Raw genomic sequence first — 27,026 nt, 5'->3', positions numbered from 1 at the left:
CAATGCGCCTTTTAACTTGATAATGAACGATAGAAACATTCGAAACGTCGTTAACGAAATAAAAATGTCCATCGGTAACCTGATTTTCGATTTGCCAGTTCAAACTAAAAATATTGTTCGATATATTGAAAAAACTAATAAGAAAATTGCGAATAAAACAAATTCTCTGGTCTTCAATGAAACCTGCTTGATACACTAATGTGTACAAACTTTTTGCAGTTGTTAATTAATTTCATGAATCTTAGTACAAACTCATTTATATTTTAGTGAGTAATTCGATAACAATGAGTAACTTTTGCTACATAAATAATGAATTGGAAAATCAATATGTATGTTTATGGAAAAATCACATAATTATTATTGAAATTACATGGAATTATTATTGTAATTACAATTACACATTACTCACGACTTCTTCCGGTATTGTTTCCAAAGAGCACGGGTTGAAAGTACTAGGCAGCATCTTCGCTTTCTGCAACTCTTTTAATATGTGTTCTGCGTAAGCATCTTTCGTCAGCCTGTGAAAATTAAATAAGTCTTTGTGTATATCATTAAAATAGATCAAGTTTAGTAAACAGTTGTTTTTCTTAATCTTAAAAGAAATATATTTTTGAATAATATACTTTATTTGTAAGAGGTTAGAAAATATATTTTCCACTGAATTTTTTCTTCATACGTGGTGCAACCCCGAAAAAAATAGGAGTTAAACGTAAATGTTTGTAACAATGCTTTGTGTGCTAACACAATCGTATAAAGTTGCGAAACTTTTACTTTTGGAGCTACATTATTGATATACATGTACCATTTATCTGTAATAAATTGTAATGATATCTTGTTATCTATATTTGGAATAAATTATCTATAATGCATAATATCCATGTTTTAATGTATTCATGCATTTAATACACTATAATATGTACATTTCACAAAACAAAACGGCACTCTTTACTCATCAGTAAAACAGAGCTTGGCAGTTTCCGTACATGATGCATGTTCGGCAGCCAAAAAAATTAAAAATTTTGTCTTAGTTGCCATAAATTTTTTTCCTTTGTTTCGTCATCCTGACTCAGTTTGGCGCGATAAAAGGGCGTATTGGTGGTACGTTAAATCGTTTGTCACTACTTGTACTATTTTACCCTTTCATTTTCTGAGTATATCGTTATTTATAGTTCTGAGTATATCGTCATTTATCATCTTCACCCCCTTTCTTGAGGGTATAGATGATATTCGTGATTCAATATGTAATGGATCTATATGATATACGACGATCGTTACTCACAGATGTAAATTATTTAGTCGCGTGTCTGGATCGCGGTTGTAGATCATGTTCGAGAATATGAAGGCCTGGCCGAACCCTGAGACGTGGGCCCCAAACGAACCAGAGTGGAAACTACGGGACACTTCCGGCACCAAGGCGTGTCGCCCCCGACGTCGGCGTTCAGTGTGCAGCCACCAGTCCCAGTCGATCATGGTCTCCTGAAATGTGTACGTCCTAATTTTCTCACGGCATCTCAATTGCCATTACGCCTTAATATATATTACGCCTGAATTTCTGCTATATGAACAATCACTACGCCAGAATTTTCATTCTTACTACTAAATCAGCCCGAGCTAGTGTACTGAGCCAAAAAGTATGCGTAATAGAAAGAAAAAATGTAATTTCAACCTTTGTGGTGACTGCGTTCTTGAAAATGGGAACTCGGTAAATGTCTAGAATTAATTCTCTTTCCTGCCCAAAGTGTGAACTAATGCACTATATTAATCTACTAAGTAACGAAGCATAATGATATCGAAAGCCACGATAGACAACCCAATTATCTGAAAGTAGATCGATGTTAAAGTTACAGCATGATCATATTTTTCTCATGATCATATTTTTCGTTTCTATGCGTAGGCGGTGGATACTTAAAGAATGGTGGTGGATGATCAGAGAATGTTAGACATACTTTTCTTGCCAGCATCTCTGTCCGGTTATCAAGATCAAAAGAGGGATGCAGGATTCAAAAGTTTTTGACATAAGTCCCAATATTTGTTAGATTATAGATTCATTATTAATCAGACTGTGGGGAGCCGTACTCACCGAATTATCGACCCATAAGGGTAGAACGTCTTGAGCGTACTCTCTTGTGACCATCCAGCCGAACTGGGGCAGCATTTCGGAGCGCCTAACACGTGTGGCGTCAGCGGCGACCGTGGGGCAGCTGTTGGCGGAGAAGCTGTTCACGACGTAGAGTGTGGCGTCAGCGTCCAGCAGCCACGCCGTCTGGTGGAAGTAGCTGTAAAGGAAAGTAAAGCAACGTAGAGTGTGGCGTCAGCGTCCAGCAGCCACGCCGTCTGATGGAAGTAGCTGTAGAGGAAAATAAATTAACGTAGAGTGTGGCGTCAGCGTCCAGCAGCCTAGTGGAAGTAGCTTATGGGAAGAAAAAGATGACTGCATTAGATTCTAAGAAGACCAGTCTTGGCCATCATATCCATCATCTGAATCTGCTGCCCAGATGGTACAGACAAATACAGATGAGTCAGCATCTGGAAGACACCACGTGATAGGTCACGCAATCAAGATCTTAGTTGTGGGCGGAAGCCGAAGTCTATACAAGGGCTGGGAAGCTTGGTAAGGCCCCCACAGTAGTTGATAAGCGTTCCGCGATGTAACGCGTCGGTTGAGTTTTCCAAACTTACGGTCGACGCCGTAGCTTATACTCGTACCTCTGTATCTTAACTCTCATGTATAACCACTCCTTATATTAATGTATGTTATCTAGACAAATGTGTCTTACTTATCCTTCACTGCCTTAGTCACATAACTCGATCCTCAGGATCGGAATAAATAAGAGCTGACAGTAGAGTGTGGCGTTAGCTTCCAACAGCAAGCCGTCTGGTGGAAGTAGCTGTAAATGAAAAGAAAGTAACGTAGAGTGTGGCGTCAGCGTTCAGCAGCCTAGTTGAAGTAGCTTATGGGAAGAAAAAGATGGCTAGATTAGATTCTATGAAGACCAGTCTTGGCCAAGTCTCCATCATCTGAATCAGCAGCCCAGATGGACAGACCTTGATACTGGCAAAATACGGATGGTCGTGACGAAATATTCAAACCATGCGATAGCTGATCATGTGGTTCTCTGCAACGAGTATAGCAAAATCCGGTTTAAAGCCAGCATTGAGAATATTGAGTTGGATTGACGTTTCGTACTGAGTCTAAATTAAGACATTAATGGTTTATGGTTTGAATAAACTTACCTGATGAAGTCAGGCGATACGATGAGGTCGTCCTCCAAGATGATGACTTTAGAGGCGTTGCGGAAGGTCGAGAAGGCCGTGAACAAAGAAAATCTGAAGTGCGCGTTGAGGGGCGTGCTGGTGCCGGCGTCTCCCTCGTGGCGGTGCTCGATTACCGGCAGACTGGGCAGCAAATGAGTTTTAATTACAACCTGCAACAGCTAGAAAAATCTCATGAGATTTGGCGCGTGGGTCGATAGATAACTGAACTATGGGCAAATATTCAAATTCACTGGAGAATTTGAGCCAAATTCACCTTCAAAATTCCTGTGGAGGCAACGCTTCCTCGGACATTTTATCAGCTTTATCATATCAATGCCAATTTATTAAAATTGGTAAAAAGTCAAGAGTGACTGACTCAAAGATGGCGGCCAGCTGCGAAGTTTCCTCCTGATGACCATCGGTGAGAACCAAAATGTCGGTTTGCGCCGCACCCTTGGCAAGCAGCAGACTTATCAGCTGCCTGGAGGATACATTAGTAACCTTATCAGATATGGCATATCATTATTTATCCCTAGTAATCATAACCATCATCAGTGAGAGACACATTGTCTCTTATTATACAACACTTGCCGGTAGAAGAAGTGGCACTTGGTGGCGGTGAGCATGGCGACGGGGATGGCCTCCGACATGGGGATGTGGTCCTGTGAGTTTTTTTAAATCTAAAATTAGCTGGTGCAAATTTTTATCCATAAATATGAATCATGAAGTATTTAATTCTATGCTGAATTCCTATTCACACTTTAATACAGCTTGAATCCGATGGGCTTTCGAATATTTATCGATATACATCATTTTCTTCGGGCATTCTGTGAAAATCACCGAGGACCGTCGCAGCCGCTGGGGGTCCAAAGGGTCCTTGCAGCGGCACAAAGTCCCGTACCCTTCGTGGCGGCGACAAAACTGCGCCTGCTTCTGTCGCCGGGGGTCCCGGTGCCAGTCGCATTCTGTTCCTATACGAGTGATAGTAGGTGTTGAGTTTTGCGGCTAATATCGATATCAGCATAACGCGAATATGGACTGCAGTTGATGTTCATGACATCAACAAATATAAATGTGAATTGCAATTAATACATAAAACCCTTTCCTAAACTCAAAAACGGGTTTACAGTGGTTTTGCTTTCACAGAGCTTCACCTCGATTTCTAGGGAGGAGAAGTGATAGATCCAGGTTGGACTGTTGGTCTTTATTCCCTTTCAAGACGATGGCAGTTTCGAGGTAGGCTCGTGCCACGAACTTCTCCTGCACAAAGTTGTGACGCTGAGTAAAACTTCATAGAGTAGAGCAGGGAGAAATAAAACTTCTCCGTGTTTCACTATTGCGAAGTAAGTTAGATTTATTTTCAAGGTTATTTGGCGCTTCTTTTAATCTTAATTTTAGTTTGCATCAACAAGCGCGTATTCAGAAGAAAATACCCCTGCATTTTGCGGCGGCCAGTTGTCGGGAACAACACTGATCAGGATAGACGGATCATCTGTTCCAACGTAACCATTGTACACCAAGAGTCGGCCATTCTCGTCGTGCAGCTCTTCCCTCACTTCCTCCCCTTCAGGTGTGAGCAAGAGAACTTTATAGGGCATCTTCAACCCCTTCGTCCTTTCCGCTTCTATTCGTTGTCTTAATTGCGTGTCGTCGATGAGGTATGGAGACGAGCCTATCCCCTGCGCCACGTCAGCGCCTAGATGAATAGGTAGGAGATGAGGTATGGAGACGAGCCTATCCCCTGCATCTACTAGCAAAGCAGGTTAGAAAGCCTACTTGAATGATCACTATGACAGCAGCACAAGCAGGTTCACCTAACTTGAGGGCTCCTCCCACGGTGTCGCCCCTCATCCCCAGGTGGTGCAGCAGCATGCGCTCTGTGCTTCTCAGGAAGTCCCCGGCACCGAACTGAGCAAATAAAATTAATTTCAGGCAACAATAGTTCCTATATTGCTACTTATGTAAAATGAAATACGATGATCCAAACGAGAACAAAGGCAGGAATTATATGATTTGATAATGAATTTATGGCTCCTTATAAATGAAAGTCATCACCTTAAAGGAAAAAATTGATTGAAATTTGCAGATTCGACAAGGCTGGCCCAGGAGTTCAGCGTACCGACTAACTTGATTACCATAATGACTAATACAACAAAATAAACATAAGCATAAACATATCGACGTCTGTAGCAAATGATACCTGGTAGTTGATTAATCGCTAGCTAACAGACCGCACAACCGTAATTAAGAGACGCACAGAGGTCCTAACCTTAAAACTGGTGCTAAGGTTCAAGCCTCGAAACTGCGGCTTCCAAAAGTGGAACTAGAGCCTCAAGGTATGAAGGAAAAGGAAGGAAAAATGACGCCCAAAAGTCAAACCTTATAACGGCCCATTCATCATCAAGTCCTCGTCGCATTCCAGTATACGATATGAATTAGGGAATCGGAGCGGTCGTTGAGCCACAAATTCGAGTGTCGTGCCTTCAAATGCCCCTTAGAATCATACGTCGAGGCATTTCTACACTTTTTTTGGGCATGGCACCAAGCACCAGGTTGATCAGGGTTTGGCCCGGCAGTTCAGTCACTGCGGGCTGACCAACAAACTCACCATCATGACCAAGATGACCAGAGCCCCGGGCTACAGGTTGGTCAGGGTTTGGCCAAGCAGTTCAGTCACTGCGGGCTCACAACTAATGCTTTATTCGTTACGATGACTCACCATCATGACTCTAGATGGCTCTAGATGACTCACCATCATGACCGAGACGACCAGAGCCCCGGGCTGCAGGTTGGTCAGGGTTTGGCCAAGCATTTCAGTCTCTGCGGGCTGACCAACACACTCACCATCATGACCAAGACGACCAGAGCCCCGGGCTGCAGGTTGGTCAGGGTTTGGCCAAGCAGTTCAGTCTCCGCCGGTTGTCCCGTACGGAAGTCGCGGCGAAGCATCACTTCTCCGTCGCCTGACAGCGCCAGCGCGTGCACCTCGTCCGAAGCCTCGCCCGCAACACTGTACACCTGAACAATTTTCAAACTATTACATAATATAATCTTTTTTACTTTGATCAGGCCGTGTTAGCGTGTAGCTGACTCTTATCCACATAGTGCACTTGCTGATTTCGACCAGAATTTTTACTGCTAGTCGCTGGTCTCGGACCCCATACTCTGTTCTTGAATATTTGTGTTCTCTGCCGCTCGGCCACCCCGAGTTGATATGTTCACATTTGGATGGGCTTGATACGGTCGGAAGAAGGATTTATGTATTGTTGACAACCTAATTCGTCTGATTTTACAGATGCACCAGAAGTATCTGCAAATGTATGCGCAATTTGCAGAACAATATTATTTCATTTAGTGGACTAGGATAAAAATTTGAGTAATTAATCGTAGGTTGAAGTTTTCCAACAAATGAACGAAAAATCATTCACAAGTTGAACTTAAATTTTATAGTAATACATAAAAATAAAATTCATGTGAATCATGACCACTTACGAGTATATACGAACAACAGCTGGTAGTATTTTTATTACAAATTACCCATAAATTTACGTACAAATAAAAATTAATGAACACAAGAATAAGTTATATAAGAAAAATTTTATCAGAAACACTAGAATAATCTTCGTGAGATCCAGTAAAGAAAATAACCATTGAAATATTAATTACTTTTACGGGAACGACATCAGTAACTGAATGAAAATTTTCGAGAGAATATGAGAAAATTATTATCGTAAAATTCAGCAAATAAAATAACAGTTATAAATAAATCGTAAGTATGTGACAAAAATACGTTACCATGACGTCATCCACATGCACGTTCAGGCTGGAGTTCTTGGTCGCGACGTACACCTCGAACGCGGCCTTCCTCCGAGCTGTGGGCCGCGTTTTTATTTAAAACATTTACATTTTTATTTACTTTCATATATGTATAATTATTTGTTTCTGAAGCCTCCGCGCCGAAGGAAAGTCACTAAACTTTTTTTCTCTGTTTATTTAACTTAATCATGCTTAAAATAAGTGAAGTAAGGTAAATTTTTTTTTCAAAAGCCAGAAATTTTGTTCGTTTATTAAATTTTATTGTGAATTTTTTTTAGCATCGAATAAAACTGATTTTTAATTTAAAATAATGATGTGAAGCAACTATTAATTTAATATATAAATTTAAATCAATTGGCCAATATAAGTCGAAGACTACTTATGCTAATGAATTTTAGAATTTTAAAAGTAATAAGGAATCGGACATTTCAATCGGTGGTAGTAAGAGCTCGGAAAAAATATAAAGTTTCAATAATAATTTTTAAAGCCAAATCAGTTTAATCAGCAACTCGTTTGAATGCAGTATTTATGCTCTGAAAAATTGACTGCTGGACTTAAAATTTTGTTCTAAACAATCTCTTTACTGAACGACGAATTGGAAAAATATTTAATAAACGGAAATTCAAAGTAAAATATTGTAGTTATTAGGAAAGTATATATATGACCGCTGACCTGCGAGACGAGCTTCAGCGGCCACGTCTATCGGACGAAGGTAGCGATCCTCTGTAAAAAAAACATAAAAAATTATAACTCGCTACTCACTGCAGTGAGTGACAGAGAGCGCATTTTCTCATCGACGAAAACGTGAAGTCATGGACGGATAAACGGACAGACAGATGGACGGACGGACATGACGAGCATAATAGGGCATTTTTTCCATAAATGAGAAAATTCGCTAAAAGCAATATGTCTACTCGAGCTACGAATTTGTTGCTATTAAAGGACATTCCAATGAAAAATTAATAGTCGTTTTTATATTTTTGTCCATATGTCTAAATTGTCATTATTTTCTCCAAAGAGAGACGTAAATCGTCATTGCTTGTATATGCAGGGATTTTTTACTTATTCGCAGAAGAAAGCTCACAAACAAAATATTTTATACCAAACATAATCAATATATATTTGTATACCACTAATATTTATTTTTATACCACCAATGTATTTATACAATATATCATAGAAAATTATCTGAAGCGGTTACACCAAGCGCTTCGTTTAGCTGTTCATCAATGTTTTTGTATTAAGCGGTTTCTTCAAACATTTCGCTTCGCTATTTATCAAAGAATTTTATACAGAATTTTAGCATGAATTTGAGGGCTTATAACAAAATCAAAACAGCGATTTTGAAACCTTTGTATACTAAGATTTGCACTAATTTTATGCCCCCCCCCCTGAGTTATATTGTTAATTAAGTGTTTACGAGTACATGCTAATGCATATCATAGTTCCGAACAACGGTAGGTATTTAATTAATTGAATATTTAATTACATAATTGAATAATATATTAATTGGTGTTTAGTTTATATTTTTTTAAAATCTCACCCTGTAGTTTGCGCCAATGGTCAGGTAAGAGGCCCAAAATATGATCACTTCTGGAGCGTTTCTTTTTGTTTTTGCCTTGACTTGAAATATTCCTGTGTTTTTTCTTAGAGCGAAATTCTCTGTTGCGATAATGTTTTTCATCATCATTTGCGAAATTGATGATTTTGTCTGAGACCAAACCATTAGCATCATCTGCGGTGGTGTAATGGTTTGCACTCGCGGCGGTTTCATGGCGAATTTTTTCAATTACATTATTTTCTTTTCTTTTGGCCATATTATCGTGTCCTCTTGCATGTCTAGAGACGTCGATGATGTCTCTTTTATCATTTTTTATATTATTCGGTGATCCGATGTTAACATCTGGAGCGTTATTGTTTTGCCCTTTTGTCACAAAAGTGTTGGTGTCTTCGGCAGAAGAAAAAACGGAAGTTTGAGTTTGTGCAAGAATTTTTGCCGCTTTTGCCCACATGAACAGGGCGAGCAGAAACAGATTTTGGTTTGGCTTCATCTTGACTTGAATATGAGATCAAGCCTGACTGGATCTTTCTCGATCGATCAATTCTTGGATCAGTTCTAGACGACTAGATCAATCAATTCTTGGATCAGTTCTAGATGACTGGATCGATCAGCTCTAGCGTCAGCTCTGGACTACAGGATAGTACAATTCTAGTAATCCTCTGGAACTAAATTTACTGCTCGACATCGAAGACTTTCTTCTCTGTTGTATTTTTCTATAATTTTTACAGATTTTCTCCAAGTATGATCCATGGTTCAGGTTCAGAACAAAATATAACGCGGTTCTTTTTAACCAATATTTTTATGAATGTCTTCCACTGATTCACGCGCCTGTTTCAGTAACGAGAAGCGATTCTTCTTAAATAAAATTTTGAACACGATGAAAAAATTCGTTTTATGGTAAAATTTAACTCATTTTTCAAGTTCCAGCCTAAAAAATTATTTTAACAAGATATTTGTAATTAAATTAATTTAAGAAGGTGGGAAACGCTTTAAACTCATTACAATTAGACTTATTAATGAGAGCAAAAAAAGCTACAAAACTATAATAAACTGTGTTAGAATCATCACTATTATCTTAATAATGCTTTACATAACAATTGTGAACGCTTATCATGCATGAGATAACAAAAGAAATGAACTTTAATGATTGAAATCTGTCCCCGCTTCGCCTTAATATTTTAAATAAGTTTACATTTTTCTAAGAATGAACTTGGATATTATAAGAGTTGTATAATAATATCAATATTTAAAACGTAAGTTCGAGAGGCACAAAAGTTCGATACGTTCCACAACGCAAGACTCCATGCCACTACATCCCGGCAAAATTTTATTAAATCCATGGACTTTCCTGGTAAGTTTGAAGACGGATTTTCCTGGTGTGTGGTTGTGTTGGTTGTACGACCATTGTACAACGTACGGCCATCGTACAACTTACGACCATCGTACAACTTACGACCATCGTACAACTTACGACCATCGTACAACTTACGACCATCGTACAACTTACGACCATCGTACAACTTACGACCATCATACAACTTACGACTATCGTATAACTTACGACAATCGTACAACTTACGACAATCGTACAACTTACGATCATCGTACAACTTGCGACCATCGTACAACTTACGACCATCGTACAACTTGAAGGCAACGAATGTATCATATCAGTTGCAATCGAGACGCCAGTGTGGGAGGCTGTGCGTCGCTGCGCCGCGTCATACGTTGCGTGTTACGAAATTTTTTCTATTTTGTTATAACCTCGTGTAAAATTATTTATATCGAGGTATGAAGTCGGTCAAAGTCATTCAATAATTGCATAAATGCGTGTTCGCTGGTGAATAAATTAACAAGATGCTATAGTTCCTTGAGGAGAATAATGTTGAGCAGCAAAATATTGAACGATTTCTAACGAGGTTATAATACGGCATGACCTTGTCATCTCTCCGGCTCTCAACTACATGCAGTACATTTACCAGATGCATGACTTTTATTGAGACATTAGATGTGGTTTAGCTACTTCATTAACTTCACTTCACACATTCATTGCTTTCCACAGGTCATGCCGGCATAGCCTTCACTTTCCACCTTCGTTTCATGCCTTTATTGCCTTCACTCCATACCTTCTCTTAATTCCTTCATGAGTCTTCATTACTGAAGACTATCCCTCACAACTCGAATTTTCTCGATCCATCTTGAAATTTCTCTGAGAGACTTTTTTTTAATCACACACACGGTCAAATGCAGTAATTTCATTGCAGCAAAGGAAAAGCAAATATTATTGATTAATAATAGCCATAACATTAAATTAATTGAGCGTTTACCAGTGTAACGGAGGGCAGAAAATGCAGGATGAACGCTCTCAGGAATCATTTGTCGTAGCAATTCTTTTAGTTTTTAATGTCATGAATGCACAAATGGAATAATCAAGTCGAATATAAACACATCCATGCAGCGTTTAGAGTAATTTTTAAAAGGTATGAAAAATAATGAAGCAATCTAGAGGGGGGTAAACAAGACAGGCGTCGGGAGCAGTCAAATTGTTGTTCTCGACATGGTTGTAACTTATGTAGTCGGAGCAGTAAAATTGTTCTCGACGTAGGAAAAAAAAGTAAAACAATAATCGAGACAGAGAGGGGACGAGAAAAGGGGACGAGAAGTGAGGGGAGACAAGTCTGTAGCAAACATTTTATGTGAACAGCGAAAGACAAAATGTTAGAGAACAGTGGAAAAAAACTGTGAAGTAGAACATGAGACGAAAATTGTGGATAAGAACAGTACATCTGTAAGAACAAACTGTATGTGAATTCAGAGTTAAATTACACTATAAACGACAGTGTTGGCACCCTGGCTCTAACAGTGTTAAAGGCAGGGCGCAAGAACACTGTAGACGAACAGTATAAAAGAATAGTGTAAAGGAACAGTGTTAACGGACAGGGGACGAGAACAGTTGAGGACGCGTCAAAGGAACACAGGTACGAGAAAATCGAGCGCTGCGGCTGCGGTGGCCGGGTTTTTAAATCACGGCAGAGCTTTAGACGGCCGACCGTCAGACGTTGACTTGCCGGTCACAACGCGGCCAAGATTTTTAATAGGGGCTGCGACCGAGGATCGTGCTAGCGACAGTGACTGCTCGATTGCGGGCGCGGGTCGATATGAGGGAAGAGGGTGAGGGTAAAGTGAGGGAAGAGAGAGAAGGTAATATAAGGGAATAAGGGAAGAGGGTAAGGGTAATATGAGGAAAGAGAGTAAAGGTAATGTGAGGGAAGAGGGTGAAGATAACATGAGTAAAGAGAGTGAGGGTAAAGTGAGGGAAGAGAGAGAGGGTAATATAAGGAAAGAGGGTAAGGGTAATATGATGGAAGAGATTAAAGGTAATGTGATGGAAAAGGGTGACGGTAGCATGAGGGAAGAGAGTGAGAGGAGAATGAGGGAATGGAAAGAGGTAAAGCGATGGAAGATGTGAGGGTGAAGTGAGGGGAGAATAGAGGGACTGATTGTGAGGGAGTGAAGAATGAGAAACTATTGAGGAAAAATAGAAGGTATAAGATGCAAGAAAAAATTATATGTCAGATAAAGAGAGAGATGAGAGGGAAGAATATTAAAAGCATGTCAAATGTGCGTAAAAATTGAAATTTAAGGGTAAAACAGAAATTTAAGGGAAGCAGTGAAAGGTTCAGAAATTAGAGGGTTGTAAGGAAAGGGGCTATGTGAGGAAAGTAATAAATTTTAAGGAGAATCTAATAAAAGATATTAATCGAGAAGCAATCTATAGCCGATCAACTCGTCCAGCAGATCAATATATGTATTTAGCGCATCAAACTAACTCGAGTCAAAAGCCAGAAAATCCCAAATTATTCGCATTGCAAGTAAAGGCACTAACAATAACGTAAAAATATGAATTTTAAAAATATGCCTTATATGGACGAACAATAACGATAGAGAAAATGATCGAGTTAGAACTAAGCTCAAAAAGTAGGTATAATAACGGAATGACAAGTTTTAAAAATGTGCCCCTAAAGATTGGACAATATAACAGAAGAACAATTAATTTTAGAAATAGACATAAAAAGCACGAATACTAACAAAGGAAAGACGAGTCGTAGAAAATACGCTCCAAAAGCCCGAACTAGAAAAAAATTTAAAAGACCCAGGAATTTTGGCCGGCAGCTGCCATCTTGATTGCTTTAGCGAGAAATTGCATTTTTATTGGCAGCCGTCCCCGAAAATTTGGTGAATCGAAAAAAGAAAGTTAGAAAAAAATTTTTTATAAATTGCAAGGCTTATTTGAGATGCTGGATTATAAAACAATGGTACTGATTCGAGAAAAATCGTGCATAAAAGTGATTGGCAAGGTACCATTGAAACAATGATATTATAACTTGCTATAGAGTAAAAGTTTAGTTTTAAATCAAATATTACCCGAAGAAATTCATGATATAAATTAGTCAAATCTCGACAAAAAATTGAGGTAATTTTCATGACGTCCCGAAGTATCACACTGTAAATAATATCCCAATCATCCATAAATAATTCTTCTCTATAAACTTGTCGCTTAAATAAATTCCAATTCAACAGATTCCAAATACCTAAATGTACCCCTGAAACCTGAAATATTGCATCTACCATCCTCCTACTTGATTAAATTAATAATTCTCTAAATACCTAGCTTGATAAATGCCTTATTAACTGTACAATTATTTAGCAGATTTGTTTGTATAATAAAAAATATTAATATAAAATAAAAGCATGGCGCTCAGTCTGATCGACTTGCTCGGCGAGACTCTCCTGGTCGCGAGGAATTCGTTGGTCCGCAATGACGTAAAGTTCGACGCATTAACCAACAAAATACGAAGTCAGACGTCGTTAAAAGACGTTAATGATGATGATAGAGACGTTAATGGTGATGATGAAGACGTTAATGATGATGATAAAGATGTCAATGATGATGATAAAGACGTTAATGATGATGATAAAGACGTTAATGATGATGATAAAGATTTCAATGGTTATGACGTCTCAACTGACACGGAATATGATGAAAATGGACCGAAAGATAAACACAATGATGGTACGTTCGTTAAATTTTTTTATAATAATTTGTGAAATATATATGAGAAGAGAAGCAAATTGTTATAGCTGCATTAATTATTGATAGTTACATTGTAATTTATTTCGAGATATTAAATTCCAATGTTTGCATTCTCCACATCCAAAGGCCGCCCTGTCCCAGACATACAAAAATTAATTTCATGTACGAGTATATAATTATTGTATACGCTATCTTTATCTCATCATCATACTAATCATTGATCTTTTCAAATAACAATGAATTCGATTCACTTAAAAACCATGTATTTCCAGAAGTGTCTAAGTGCGTTAATAAGTTGAAACTATTTATTTATTTTTTATAAATAACATCATTTATATTAAAATTAATTACATTTCTTTCAGTGTCAACGTCTGTTAATATGTTGAAGCCGATGCTGAAACTAATTTTTTTTATGGCTACTATAATTAAATAATCGTTTATTTATTGAAACTATAATGGTTTATATTGTTCCCGTGACGTGAATGTTGGTTAACTTGTTAAAACTGTGACTTGAATAACTCCTGTAATTTGATTATTTATTAATATGTCAGCAATAATTAATTGTATTATTAATTAATTATTTTATGATTTATTAATTTAATTAATTAAGTATTCAAATTATTTATTACATTGTATTATTAATTAATTATTTACTAAATTTATTGCTTTTATTAATTAATAATTAATTTGTTCATTTAATTTATTAATTAACTAATTATATTATTTATTAATTAATTTAATCAATTGTATTATTATTCCACATAATTATTATGACGAAATAGACGGCGACGACTACAGCTTGGTGACGCGGGACGGTACCGTGCTGGACGTGGTGGACGTGCTGGACCTGATGCGACCAGGTCTTGTTATCGCGCTCTATTTCACTTCTTCTTCGTCACCTGATAACAAGTTAGTCTTATCTATTCGCTCTTAATTGATGCCATACTTTGTTATGCCTAATTGCCTAGATACTTAGTAATTCGTAAAGTGGTTGTAGGTGACCTGAAGCAACCGAGCCTTAATTGTCGTCACCCAACACAACTTTGTTAGTTGGTAACCTTTCTAAGGGGTAATTACCATGATAATTTTGTTAGTTGTTAACATTTCAAAGGGGTAATTACCATGACAATTTTGTTGTTAACCTTTCAAAGGGGTAATTACCATGATAATTTTGTTAGCTGTTAACCTTTCAAAAGGGTAATTACCAAGATATCTTTGTTAGTTGATAACCTTTCAAAGGGGTAATTAGGACGCGTCCCTTTTCTCGCGCTCCTGAAGTGATTAGAGTTCAAATTTTTAGCAATAAAAATGGGATTTTACGTTATGCTTTATGGAAAGATATAAAGCGACTGGCTTAGCCTATTATGTGTAATATTTTTCTTAGGGAGCTGATCAGCCTCCTGACAACGCTGACTCAGACAAAAGGATTTCGAGTGACATCATCGCCTGATCCCTCGACCATGACGTCATCATCTGATCGCTCGACAATGACGTCATCACTTGATCACTCAACGATGACGTCATCATCTGATCACTCGACCATGACGTCATCATCTGATCGCTCGACAATGACGTCATCATGCAGTCGAGTTTATGATTCAGTTCTCGTTGTGGTAGTGGCAAGTGACGAAGCTTGCTACCGTAACTGCCTTGCTACCACTGCGTTCTGCACAGTGCCTTACTACCATCACACCGTCAGAGTAAGTCTGCTACTGCCTAAACGTCTGCCATCACAGTATTTTGTAAGAAACGGCAACATGCCGAATTTGGCCTATTGAACGCCGACACCACAATTAGTTTGATATTAACTCCTATACCTACTATCACTAGGTAACGTCTGGAAATACTATTACTCTTACCTAGTACTAGTTACCTAGTAATAGTTACCTATTACTAGGTAACTATTACTAGCTAGGTAATGCCTCAACGCTCTATTACTTTTACTATTACTAGGTAACTGATAGATGTCACTATTACTATTACTAGGTAACGGCTAGATGCCACTATTACTATTACTAGGTTACTGCTAGATGTCACTATGACTATTACTAGGTAACGGCTAGATGCCACTATTACTATTACTAGGTAACTGCTAGATGCCACTATTACTATTACTAGGTAACTGCTAGATGACACTATTACTATTACTAGGTAACTGCTAGATGACACTATTACTATTACTAGGAAACTGCTAGATGCCACTATTACTATTACTAGGTAACTGCTAGATACCACTATAACTAGGTAACTGCTAGATACCACTATAACTAGGTAACTGCTAGATACCACTATAACTAGGTAACTGCTAGATGCCACTACCCATAGGGATAAACGCCCAAATATTTATACGTCCACGCGGCCCCAAGCCCCTCTTGTAAACATGCCTAACCAGGCAGCCTTGTAACATGACTGCCTCTAATGTACCGGGGCATGTACTGTGATACTGTTACACTGTCATACTGTTACTGTGTACATTGATGGATAACAGTATAACATAACATGACTGCCTCTAATGTACCGGGGCATGTACTGTGACACTGTTACACTGTCATACTGTTACTGTGCACATTTATGGATAACAGTATAACATAACATGACTGCCTCTAATGTGCTGGGGCATGTAATGTGATACTGTTACACTGTCATACTGTTACTGTGTACATTGATGGATAACAGTATAACATAACATGACTGCCTCTAATGTGCTGGGGCATGTAATGTGATACTGTTACACTGTCATACTGTTACTGTGCACATTGATGGATAACAGTATAACATAGCATGACTGCCTCTAATGTGCCGGAGCATGTACTGTGACACTGTCTACTGGCTCACTGATAGGTAACAGTATATGAGCAGCTACACGCTCATGTATTGGTTGATTGTTTGCTATAAAAAGAACATATTGTGACTATACTTATGACTATATAATATATGAAGTGTGACTATACTTGGGTACATATTCTCTTTAAAATAAGCTAATGCAATTCTTTAACATGTGAAAGACAATCGAAAGCAAGTAAGTACCTTAAACTCACGACGTACCATAACTTGTTGTACCAAAGTACTCTTAAATCTCTCTTCGCGTATCTGCAATTCACTCGGAACATATGATAAGTTTTCATTGCTTTTTTAGTTGGAATTCATTATTTTTACTAAAAATATATAATTCATCTATTAAAATACTCCACATGTACTTTAATATGAGTTTTTTTTATTAGGTCAAGAACCGCAATCGAGATTCGTATCTCCGGCCGTTACGCCGAACCTGTTGTCCCGGTAAACCTGATTTACCTGCCGAGGTCATAGCCTTAATTCTTTGTTTAAAAAGACCACTCACACACCGACTTTATTTATAGGCATAATTAGCCTCGTCTATTTATCTGTTATGACCCAATTACCGCAATCAATGGTCATTACATCGTTTTGATCCAGGCATTAACCTGGTAACGAGTTTCTTTATCTAGATTGTCTAGATGCGTTTTTTTTCCATCCGTGTTAAGAAATGTTTTTTGGTGAACTTAACTCAGGAATTTCTTATTATGCAGCGCTCGTTTCTTATCAGTGAAAAAATGTCAATTTCCTGCAGCTGACAGGTTTTGGTTGCGTTCTTGACTTGCGTTGTGCTGACTGGCATTGAGACGCTGTATTCCCGCTGTAAAGCTAAAAAAAATTGCGATAATTTATTAGCGAAGAAATAAATAGTCAAATAATAATGTTTTCTTGCTAAGCAAGTATACACATTTTAAATTTAACTTACATTTATTAGAAGAGATATTCCAGAGTTTTTAGTTTTCTACATTAGCAGTTAATGAAGTACTGAATTTCTTCCGAAGAAAGTGATTCTGGCGAACTGGGCACCAGCCGCCATGTTACTTTAGATGCTTCAAGTAAATTTCAAATTAAAGAATCAATACTGAAATTTTTCAGAGTATTGATATGACTTTTAACACTGAATAATTCTTTAAATAGTAGCTCCAATGAAATAATATTACGACACTGACTAAGTTACACTGCTGGACATTACACAGTGAATTAGCAACAGTTACATATAACGCATATAACATGCAGTGTCGCGCTGAATAATGTTTTTTAGCGTTTTTTAATATATATATATATAATGGTGAAATGAAAAATTTCTAATATTTTTATTAACTGCATATGCTGCAGCAGGTTCGTGTCAGACATGCTTCTGTCCGATAAGAACGTATCGACACGCCCCACAAACTGCTAATGACTTACGCACGCGTTCGTTATAGCGGCTGATCACGAATACGGCTGAAGACGTGGGTCGTATTTAAAGAATGTAAAGCCTAATCTAACGAACAACAAATTTCGTGCGATTTTATCAAATTCGTAGACGTGTTTTCGGTGAGGCCAAAATGTTTGAATTATCTCTTAAGCGAATATTTATTATCGCTATCGTAATAATGATTTTTCCTTGATAAGTAATTCATTGATTTTATTCATTTATGAAACTTTCATAAAACGTCGCACGTACAACCTATGTGTATTTTGGCGCCAAGCTGTAAACCCATGAAAGAACTTTTTAAAATATTTAATAAATCCGTTTTGTAATGTCTGCAACCTATATATAGGTATATATAATTTGGTGAAATAAATGCTGAAAATTCGTCCGTAGACTCAACAAAAACTTTAAAAATTTTGTTTCTCGAATATTATATATCACTCTTATATATAATGTTCCTCAAATATTATATATCACTCATATATTTACTGTTACTCAAATGTTATATATCACTCTTATATTTCATGTTACTCAAATATTATAGCTATATCACTCCTATATTTAGTGTACTCAAATGTAATATATCACATTTATATTTTATGTTACTCATATATTATAAATCACTCTTATATTAATATTATTCAAATATTATGTATCACTCTTACATAAAATATAATTCAAAATTACTTTAATTTTGGTCGGGACAGCGCGGTCTCGCGAGACGGTACCGCGTGTCGAGTCTCGCGTCCCTCGTGCTGCTCGACGCTCGCACGTGTCACGTGGTCTCAAGACCTTCCCTCGAGACCCTCGCCGACGACCCTCAGGGTCTAAAATTCCCCTGGAGACCCAGAGCTGTGAGAGAGCTGCTAGCTTCTGTAGACCTCATCAACGCTGATGGGTCTAAAGCGGTCTACGAGGACTTCAAAGCGGGCTTCAAGGCGCTGTATTTCTCAGCACAATGGGTATAAGACTGGATTTAATACGATTTTAGCTTTTGTTTAATAAATTTTCTATGAATCAAATATATAATTTAATACTATTTTAGCTTTTGTTTAATAAATTTTCTATGAATCATGTTAAATTCATAAATTTCCTATTAATTCATAAATTTCATATGAATCATCATATGAATTAATAAATCCGTTTTAATAAAGATCCGTTTAATAAAGATTCTCATAAGATTTTTTATTCATGAGAAATTTTTTTCCCCTTGTATTGGTTCCAATTAATTGTGTTAATTTACGACGATTATAAGTTTTCTTTATTTGATTTCTATGAATCTTTTGCGCAGTATATTCATAATTATTATATGGCTTGTAAGTTCATTGACATGAACAAATATGCTTAATATATCTTAATCTTCATTTACTATTGATGGAAGTTATTCGTTCTCAGGATTCAATATTGGCTCGACTTTGAGTATTTTTAATTTCCATATAAATTAATGAAATTTCTATAAGATCAAATATCAAATTTTTCAACGAATGTCGCATAATTATACGTTATTTCTTTGGCGTTTGTGGGAAGAGTTTTATAATTTTATCTGCTAATATTTTTTAAAAAATTCATCTTCATGTATTTTGGTGATTCTATAAGAAATCAATTAATTAATCAATTAATTCTAAAAAAGTTTTTTAGCATGACCTCAAAATACAGACTCAGTTGCCATTATCAAACCTTAGTCCGATTTTACTTCGCTGAGTAAATGCGAAGCGAAGACTCGAAATTTTCATTTTTTTAGTCCTGTTAGTATACAGACTTGTAAGGTGTAGTGGATAACAGCATACTTAGATAGATTTCAGATAAAATTTTGAACTATATAAAAAAATAACCTCGTTCCTAAAAATTTCATACGTTCGTCCCGATTTTGCTTCACTGCATAGTGGCCAAAGCAGAGAATTTCATAGACTATTCCTTTTTAAGTTAGATTAGTAGTCCAGCCCGGAGTCACACGTATTATCAGACACAGCTAGATAGACATTGAATACAAATTAGAGTTAGATCACTAAGAATTAATATTGAACTGGTTACAGGATTAGATAAAATTCTGAGCTAGATCTCTGGGAATTAAAAATAAACTGGTTTCTAAATTATTTGAAGTAAGATTCCGATTTTATTTCAGTGTCCCCCGTGCCGCGCGTTCACACCACAGCTCGTTGAGGCCTACACAAGCATCAAAGAAAACGGACATCGTTTCGAGGTTTTCTTCGTCAGTGCCGACCGGTAAGAAGTATTTTCAAATAATGACATATAAATTAGGTTTTTAAATAGAAGAGGATTAACGACATTCAGTAATGACAGAATTTACAATGCAATGCTGATATAAACATTTTTCTGCATGATAAAGGATTCGTTTCAATTTGCCTTCTATTTATGAGACGAATTTTATCACCATTTTCATGCCTAGTACTAAGAATATCACACTTGCCGTCTCCTGCATCTAAACGGCTGTATCATATTTTTTATTCGTAGCATGCAAATGATTTAGTTCTCTGCTAATCCCAATTTATTATTTAAAAAGGCATTGCTGCATATATCATTGTTAGCAAAAAAATTAATTTTTTCGGCCATTTTGGGATCTCGCACAAAATTATTTCTCATTAATCCTTCGGTAAAATTAAATATTCTTTTCTATTCTCCGTTCGATACCTAAACTCATAGATATGACTTATACATCATCCAAATAGCGATGCAATTTTGCTTTTGTCTGTGTCATCCTTACTCAGTTTTCCATGGCGAAAGGGCGTATCAGTGCTACGTCAGCTTTCTGCTCATGCCGAGAGTAATAAAGTGTGTCACTAATTTGACTATGCGAGCCACTGATTTTCTGAGTGATATGAACCGTTTTATCCTACCCTCCATTTCACTCCTCCGTCAGGAGCGCGGAGTCATACCAGCAGCAGCAGACCGCCATGCCGTGGCCCTCCGTCGCGTGGGCCTGCCGACAGCAGCGGCAGGAGCTGGCGGCTGCGCTGCAGGTGCGTCCTGCCTATCAAAATTTCGAGTTGGTGGCGACCCTGAATTAGGAACCGCCTAGGATTCGGACTGAAAGTAAATCAGCTTCTCTATATGTCAGCTTTTTGGTCTACATTCCGGTCCCCGAATCAGACAGCTACCAGAGCCTGGTCCTTATTCTGCCAACTCTTGCCCTACTCTCAAGAGACTATAAAGTTGGTAAGGAAGTTCTGACTCGTCGCTGATTACGATCAGTTGGCCAACCTGACCCAGAATAACTCTAACGCGAACATAGCAACTCTGGGGCGAAGGCTGAAGCACACCGAATTTTGTTAGGGCAGTTCTTCGTACCTTCCCTAACAAAAATCGGGTACGCCTATAGCTTCTGCTTCATATTCGATACGCTCGGACTGAAGTTTTTTTAGTCTGCTTGGCCACACGATCGAAATCTGCCTCTGGTCAGGATCTCCTTTCCGACTACATAGTCGCCTAAGAGGATGAAAAGTGGGTCCTGAGAGAAAGACAAGTGTGAACAGATTTGAACGAAACTGTGTATATAAACACCTAACCTCAGCAACGGTGAAGTTTAGCTCGTGATAATTTTTTTTCTATCTTGCCTTCATTCGCGAGTAATACGGGTTACGGAGAAACGACTGGCATTTAGACCGGCCGGTTTAACCAAGAGCCGTATACGAATAACCGTATCACTCGCAAAACAAGGCAAAATCGGAAAAAAATTGTCGTGAGTTAAAGAGCACCGTTGCTGAGGTTAGGTATTACTAAGTTTCTTTTAAATCTCTTCTGTAGTTTAACAGAAATTTCTTTATCACTGCGGATTTAAGCACTTATTGCTTTTTATATCACGAATAAAGGCGAAATGAAAAAAAATCACAAAAAGGCAAAATTGAAATATTTTACACGAGCTAGCCGCCCCTACAACTACAACACTCACAGTAATGTGTATGATATTGTCCATATAGCGATGCATTTTAAACATCACCGTTCGGTAGTTCGGAATGTACATATAATCAAAATTTTGTTCCAATCTGTGCAGTAGTTTGAAAGAAATTCCTTGATCACTGTGAATTTCGGCCCGTAACGCCTTATAACACTCAGGAGTGAAGGCGAAATTCAAAAAAATTTTACGAGCTAAACATCACCGTTAGGTCCTAATGAATGCGTGTAACAAGTTTCATCGAATTAAGTTAATTAGTTTGGGAGATATCTCATGATCATTGAATTTCTTTAATTGGCCATGAGGCCGGACGCGAGTCCGGCCGTAAATTTGTCCGAGACGTAAACCCAGGAGAGGTTAAAAACAGAACTGGGTGAAAAAAACCCTTCGCTGGGAGTCATGTGCCGCACGTGTTGTTCACGTGTTGTGAACAAATCGTCAAACAAACGTTGGAACTTCTGACTTCGACTTCGGACTGCCCTCCCCTACCGCCCCTTACTTCCTCACCGTCCCCCACCCCCCAGATTTTTCCACCGCCCCCAGGGGGGCAGTAGCGCCCACTTTGGACACCACTGATGTAGGCCTGATATTTTTCAGGCCATTTCAATTGCTGGACGAAACTCAATGTTGTTTGGGAACAGGGGAGTTATTTTGATCCGAAAGCGTTTTGTCATTGGTTTTTGAGTATTCAGTTTGTGAATCTTTTTTTTTTCATTCGAGTACTTTGGGGAAGTTAGGTTTGAAAGTTATTTACTGGATAATTTACAACCTCAATTTTGCATAGAATTTGTTAAACTTTCCTTGTATTCGATATTCATTGGAAAAGCCTTATATTTTTCGACTATCGGTCTATTCTAGTGTCGTAATTTGTACTTCCTTTTGCAGGTGGGCGGCATCCCCAGTTTGGTGCTCCTGGGGCCCGATGATACCGTGTTGACCCACAACGGCCGGGCCCACGTGGTTCGATACCTTCAGTATCCCGTAAGTAATGCGTTCAAATTTAAAACAAAAAATTAGAGGCCCACAGGGCCCGCTACCTCCGGTATTTAGTTAGTTAGAGATGAATGAGAGGCCCACCGGGCCCGCTACCTCCGGTGTTTAGTTAGTTAAAGATTAATGAGAGGCCCACCGGGCCCGCTACCTCCGGTATTTAGTAGTTAAATATGAATGAGAGGCCCACCGGGCCCGCTACCTCCGGTATTTAGTTAGTTAAAGATGAATGAGAGGCCCACGGGACCCGCTACCTCCAGTGTTCCGTGAGTAATAGAAGAATGAGAGGCCCACAGGGCCCACTACTTTTAGTGTTCCGTGAGTAATAGAAGAATTAAAGGCCCCGGGATCACCACTTTCAGTGCCCAGTAAGTCATGGAAAATAAAGGCCCATATAGTTTATTAAAGTGCGCCTTTTACTATACTGATAATTACATTCTAATGTTATTCCTTCCATTGCAGGAGTTCCCGTGGACCGATGAATCCGTAGAATTTTTAGAAGACCGCCACATGGCGACGCTGCTCGACAGACCAAGTTGTATCATTTTTACAGGTAATGCTTTCATGTATATTTTGAATACACTCCGTGACTATGATAAAAATATACTTATGGCATTTTTTTCATTATTTAAGTTGAAATTTCTAGCGGTAGCATTTTTACATTTTCGCCTTTATCGCCAACCATCTTCTTGTGGTTTTGTCATTTTAAACCATGTTTGAAAAAATGTTTCTTATTGCATCGGACTGAAAAAATAATTATCTGAAATCAATGTAGTTATAAAATACCTTATTTATAAGAGTTAAAATTTATTACTTATTAGGTATTTATAAGGTAAGGTTCGGTCAAGGTATTTATGAAATATCGTGATCGAAACCCTCCTGTATTTGGCCGGCTGAATACAAATATAGAGGCAAAATCTCCCAACAATAAATGGAACTAAAAATTGTTCGTCATTTCTCACATATATATTGTTAAATAAATCGTAATTCACAGAAATAATGTAATGATATTCACATAAGTCATGCCAAATTAGCTACAGAAAATAGGAATGCTGGTATAGGATGGCAGAATTCGTTATTCTAAACAGGTTTGATTGAAAACCTTATTATTAGTTTCAAACTTATAAATATGAATAAAACTAATTCTTTGGTCTTTGATCATATCTGTTTAAATAACATAGGATGAGCTGGGCCCATACTTTTAAAAAAAGTTAAGAGATTGCAAGTTCATCAGCCAGTCATTGACGGCCTTTCAAGCAAAATCCACCAATCATAGACAAGAAAATAGTGCGTAAGTACTTACGTTCTCTGAGCGAGTTTTAAAAGTAGGGGCCCCAGGATAGAATTCTCTTTATACAGGAGATAGTAGGGTAACATGGGGCAGCGAGCCCACTGCGGGTCACGGGCCCATAGCGGGTTTCTCGCTAAGTATGGCAGATATTGGTCCGTGTTCTCTACCGCCGGTCAACAGTTTCACTGTGATGAAGTGTACGGATTTACGTTTTGCTAAATGTTTTTAAACAAAACAAAGAACCACCTCGTATCAATTAAAACTTCATCAAAAATTTAGTTTAAAAAAAGTGGGGGGGGGGGGCGCTGCCCCACGTTGCCCTATTAAGATAGGATTAATGTTGATTTGGTGGCGCCCACAGATACGGAGGATAGGAACGTGCTGGAACAGTACCGGGATCTGCTACTGCCGGTGGCGGAGGAATACTTGGTGCTGAGGGCACCGCCTTCGGCGCCTCCTGACGGCGCCACACTGGCCTTCTTCGTTGCTCCTCGGGTACTAGATTTATTTAAAACCTTATGACCTTGTATTATTATTATTATTATTATTACTATTATTATTATTATTATTATTATTAATATTATTATTATTATTAAGTAATGATCTACTTTTAAAAGTTGTGATCATTTTTGGTTTACTTAAGAATATAACGAGTTACGAGTATTTTAAATTATTATGATCACTTTAGCTCTTTGGAAACTTAAAAAATCACGTTCAAAAAACCCAAATTGATCAAATGACCTGAGGTCATGATTGTAATTAGTAAATTGGCTCCATACAATGGTTTCGGTGTTTTCAAGTCTTGCTTAAATAGAACATCGTTAAATGAAACGGACGAGAAATCGTTTTTCATTAGTTCGGACACACAAAAAAAATTAAATTAAAAACATCGTGTGCTAACATTTAATTTGCACTGCAGAATATAAAGTAATTGAAATGAATTTCTACAGTCCAGCCTAAGCGACTACGTGTGCTGCATGTGTGGGGTAGACGCTGTATCAGTCTGTATCTTGGACGTGGCAAACAACAGCAGACACTGTCTGCAGCCTGACGAACCTCTTTCTACCGCCGCCCTCCACGTCTTTGCCAGCAGGTCTGTAGGCCTCTTGATGTCTCCGTCAGCATGTCTGTTGGTCTCTTGATGTCTTCATCAGCAGGTCTGTTGGTCTCTTGTTATCTTCGTCAGCAGGTCTGTTGGTCTCTTGATGTCTTCGTCAGCAGGCCTGTTGGTCTCTTGTTATCTTCGTCAGCAGCCAGCAGGTCTGTTGGTCTCTTGTTATATTCGTCAGCAGCCAGCAGGTCTGTTGGTCTCTTGATGTCTTCATCAGCAGGTCTGTTGGTTTCTTGAGATCTTCGGTAGCAGGTCTGTTGTTGCCTCTAGGTTAATGCAGACTGCAGACAAGTTAGTAAGTTACCGGAGATCTTCATTAGAAGTTGCGTAAACTAAGAACTTCGTTAGTTGGAGACGGGACCTATTTTTGGTCCTAATGAAGTGTTATTTATTGGGATTGTCTAATTTGTTAATAAATTTCAGATTGAATGAGGTGTTCACCGTGTTTCCGTTCTATAAACCACAGCACTAGGTTATTAATGACAATGGTAATAATAATAATAATAATAATAATAATAATAATAATAATAATAATAATAATAAAATATAATATTGTCAGCTTTATCATGCCTTTATAATGACCTGTTGCCGGTTCTCAGCCAATTGGCTACCCACCCTACTTCGACCAGAATTTTCACACTTATTTAAGGGTTTCGAACCTCTCACTCGCTGTTCCGGTCTTGGTTGTCTAAACGACTTGAGACCCGTGGGTGACCAAAGGTTTTGTTAACACTGCGATTCTAAAACGATTTTTTTATTTTTCATGTGAACACGTTGTTTGCCAGATATATTGCTAACCTCTCCGGATTTAATCTAACTAATTTGATTCGTTACGATTCATCAACATGTGTTTTAATCAACATAATTAGATACTACCGACTAGGATGATTTATTTTTTTTTTCAACAGGTATAACCGACAAGAACTGGAAGCCGAAGTTCTGGGCGACGCCGGCTACACTCAAATAGATTTTAGACCATACGAACAACAAACGCTGTACTTTACAGACCAGACACATATAAATGTTGGCGAAGAGGACCCATAGATTTTTACAAAATTTTATTGGTCACATACTTTATATTATTAGCTCAAAGCCTCATCAGACTGATCCCTTTTGCGGGATGAACTTTACCACTCTATTTTGTTAAAAAATCTAACTCAGTACTCACTGCAGTGAGTGACAGAGAGCGCATTTTCTCGTCGACGAAAACTTGAGGTCACCGACAGACGGACGGACAGACGGACAGACAGACAGACAGACAGACAGACAGACAGACAGACAGACAGACAGACAGACGGACGGACGGACATGGCGAGTACAATAGCGCATTTTTTTCATAAATGAGAAAATGCACTAAAAATCACGGTTGAATCACTTCAGCTCATGGTAATTATATATACTCGTACAAATGCACATGATGAATTTCTTTAGACGGCCATTATATTTCGACGAGTCATGATTGGTAATTTCAAAATCCCGTTATTGATGAGAAATTTGCAAGTGGGATAAAGTAGTAGAGTCATTTTTCGTTAAAGGCGGGGGGAAAATTTAGCGTGGGAGAAAACTCTATAAATTATTTATCTTAACCACTGCTATTAATTTTGATGAAAATGATCGCTTATTGATGGTTAAATTATATAATACCATTGCATTTTATTTATTCTAACATACAATTATTTCTTTATACTATTCAGTTGAACTCGGGAGTCTCAATATGTGAACACCTTAATGTACTATATAAAATCAAA

At 38.0% G+C, this 27,026-nt stretch overlaps 2 protein-coding genes across 2 annotated transcripts; one reads left to right on the top strand and one right to left on the bottom strand.

Annotated features, from left to right (window-relative positions):
• Positions 1 to 409: 409 nt before the first annotated feature.
• Positions 410 to 9,515, bottom strand: LOC108668365 (the record flags this gene model as incomplete). Its single annotated transcript, XM_047885203.1, is given in 14 exon segments — positions 410 to 518; positions 1,280 to 1,476; positions 2,081 to 2,276; positions 3,235 to 3,396; positions 3,632 to 3,736; positions 3,847 to 3,917; positions 4,096 to 4,226; positions 4,410 to 4,515; positions 4,689 to 4,951; positions 5,070 to 5,163; positions 6,100 to 6,273; positions 7,051 to 7,127; positions 7,744 to 7,794; positions 8,615 to 9,515. Coding segments are annotated over 14 exon segments (2,244 nt in total), but the record flags the coding sequence as incomplete, so codon positions are not given.
• A 3,869-nt stretch (positions 9,516 to 13,384) lies between these two features.
• Positions 13,385 to 26,455, top strand: LOC108668366 (nucleoredoxin). The gene is made up of 12 exons (XM_047885204.1): positions 13,385 to 13,440; positions 13,588 to 13,706; positions 14,510 to 14,636; positions 15,112 to 15,427; positions 18,684 to 18,938; positions 20,099 to 20,199; positions 20,855 to 20,954; positions 22,772 to 22,867; positions 23,339 to 23,429; positions 24,529 to 24,662; positions 25,118 to 25,260; positions 26,187 to 26,455. The coding sequence occupies exons 1-12, from the start codon at positions 13,385 to 13,387 to the stop codon at positions 26,320 to 26,322; spliced, it is 1,674 nt and encodes a 557-aa protein (XP_047741160.1). The 3' UTR covers positions 26,323 to 26,455.
• The last annotated feature ends 571 nt before the right edge of the window (positions 26,456 to 27,026 follow it).

This window comes from Hyalella azteca, unplaced genomic scaffold (assembly GCF_000764305.2).
Source record: "Hyalella azteca isolate HAZT.00-mixed unplaced genomic scaffold, Hazt_2.0.2 contig17297, whole genome shotgun sequence".
Taxonomy (NCBI): domain Eukaryota; kingdom Metazoa; phylum Arthropoda; class Malacostraca; order Amphipoda; family Hyalellidae; genus Hyalella; species Hyalella azteca.
This window is presented reverse-complemented; position numbering and strand designations above follow the sequence as displayed.

Excerpts from the sequence above, each read along its gene's own strand:
- LOC108668366 (XM_047885204.1), top strand. The coding sequence starts at position 13,385 with ATGGCGCTCAGTCTGATCGACTTGCTCGGCGAGACTCTCCTGGTCGCG. Across the intron at positions 20,955-22,771 it reads AGCTGGCGGCTGCGCTGCAG|GTGGGCGGCATCCCCAGTTT; the intron begins GTGCGTCCTGCC and ends TTCCTTTTGCAG. Across the intron at positions 23,430-24,528 it reads AAGTTGTATCATTTTTACAG|ATACGGAGGATAGGAACGTG; the intron begins GTAATGCTTTCA and ends TGGCGCCCACAG.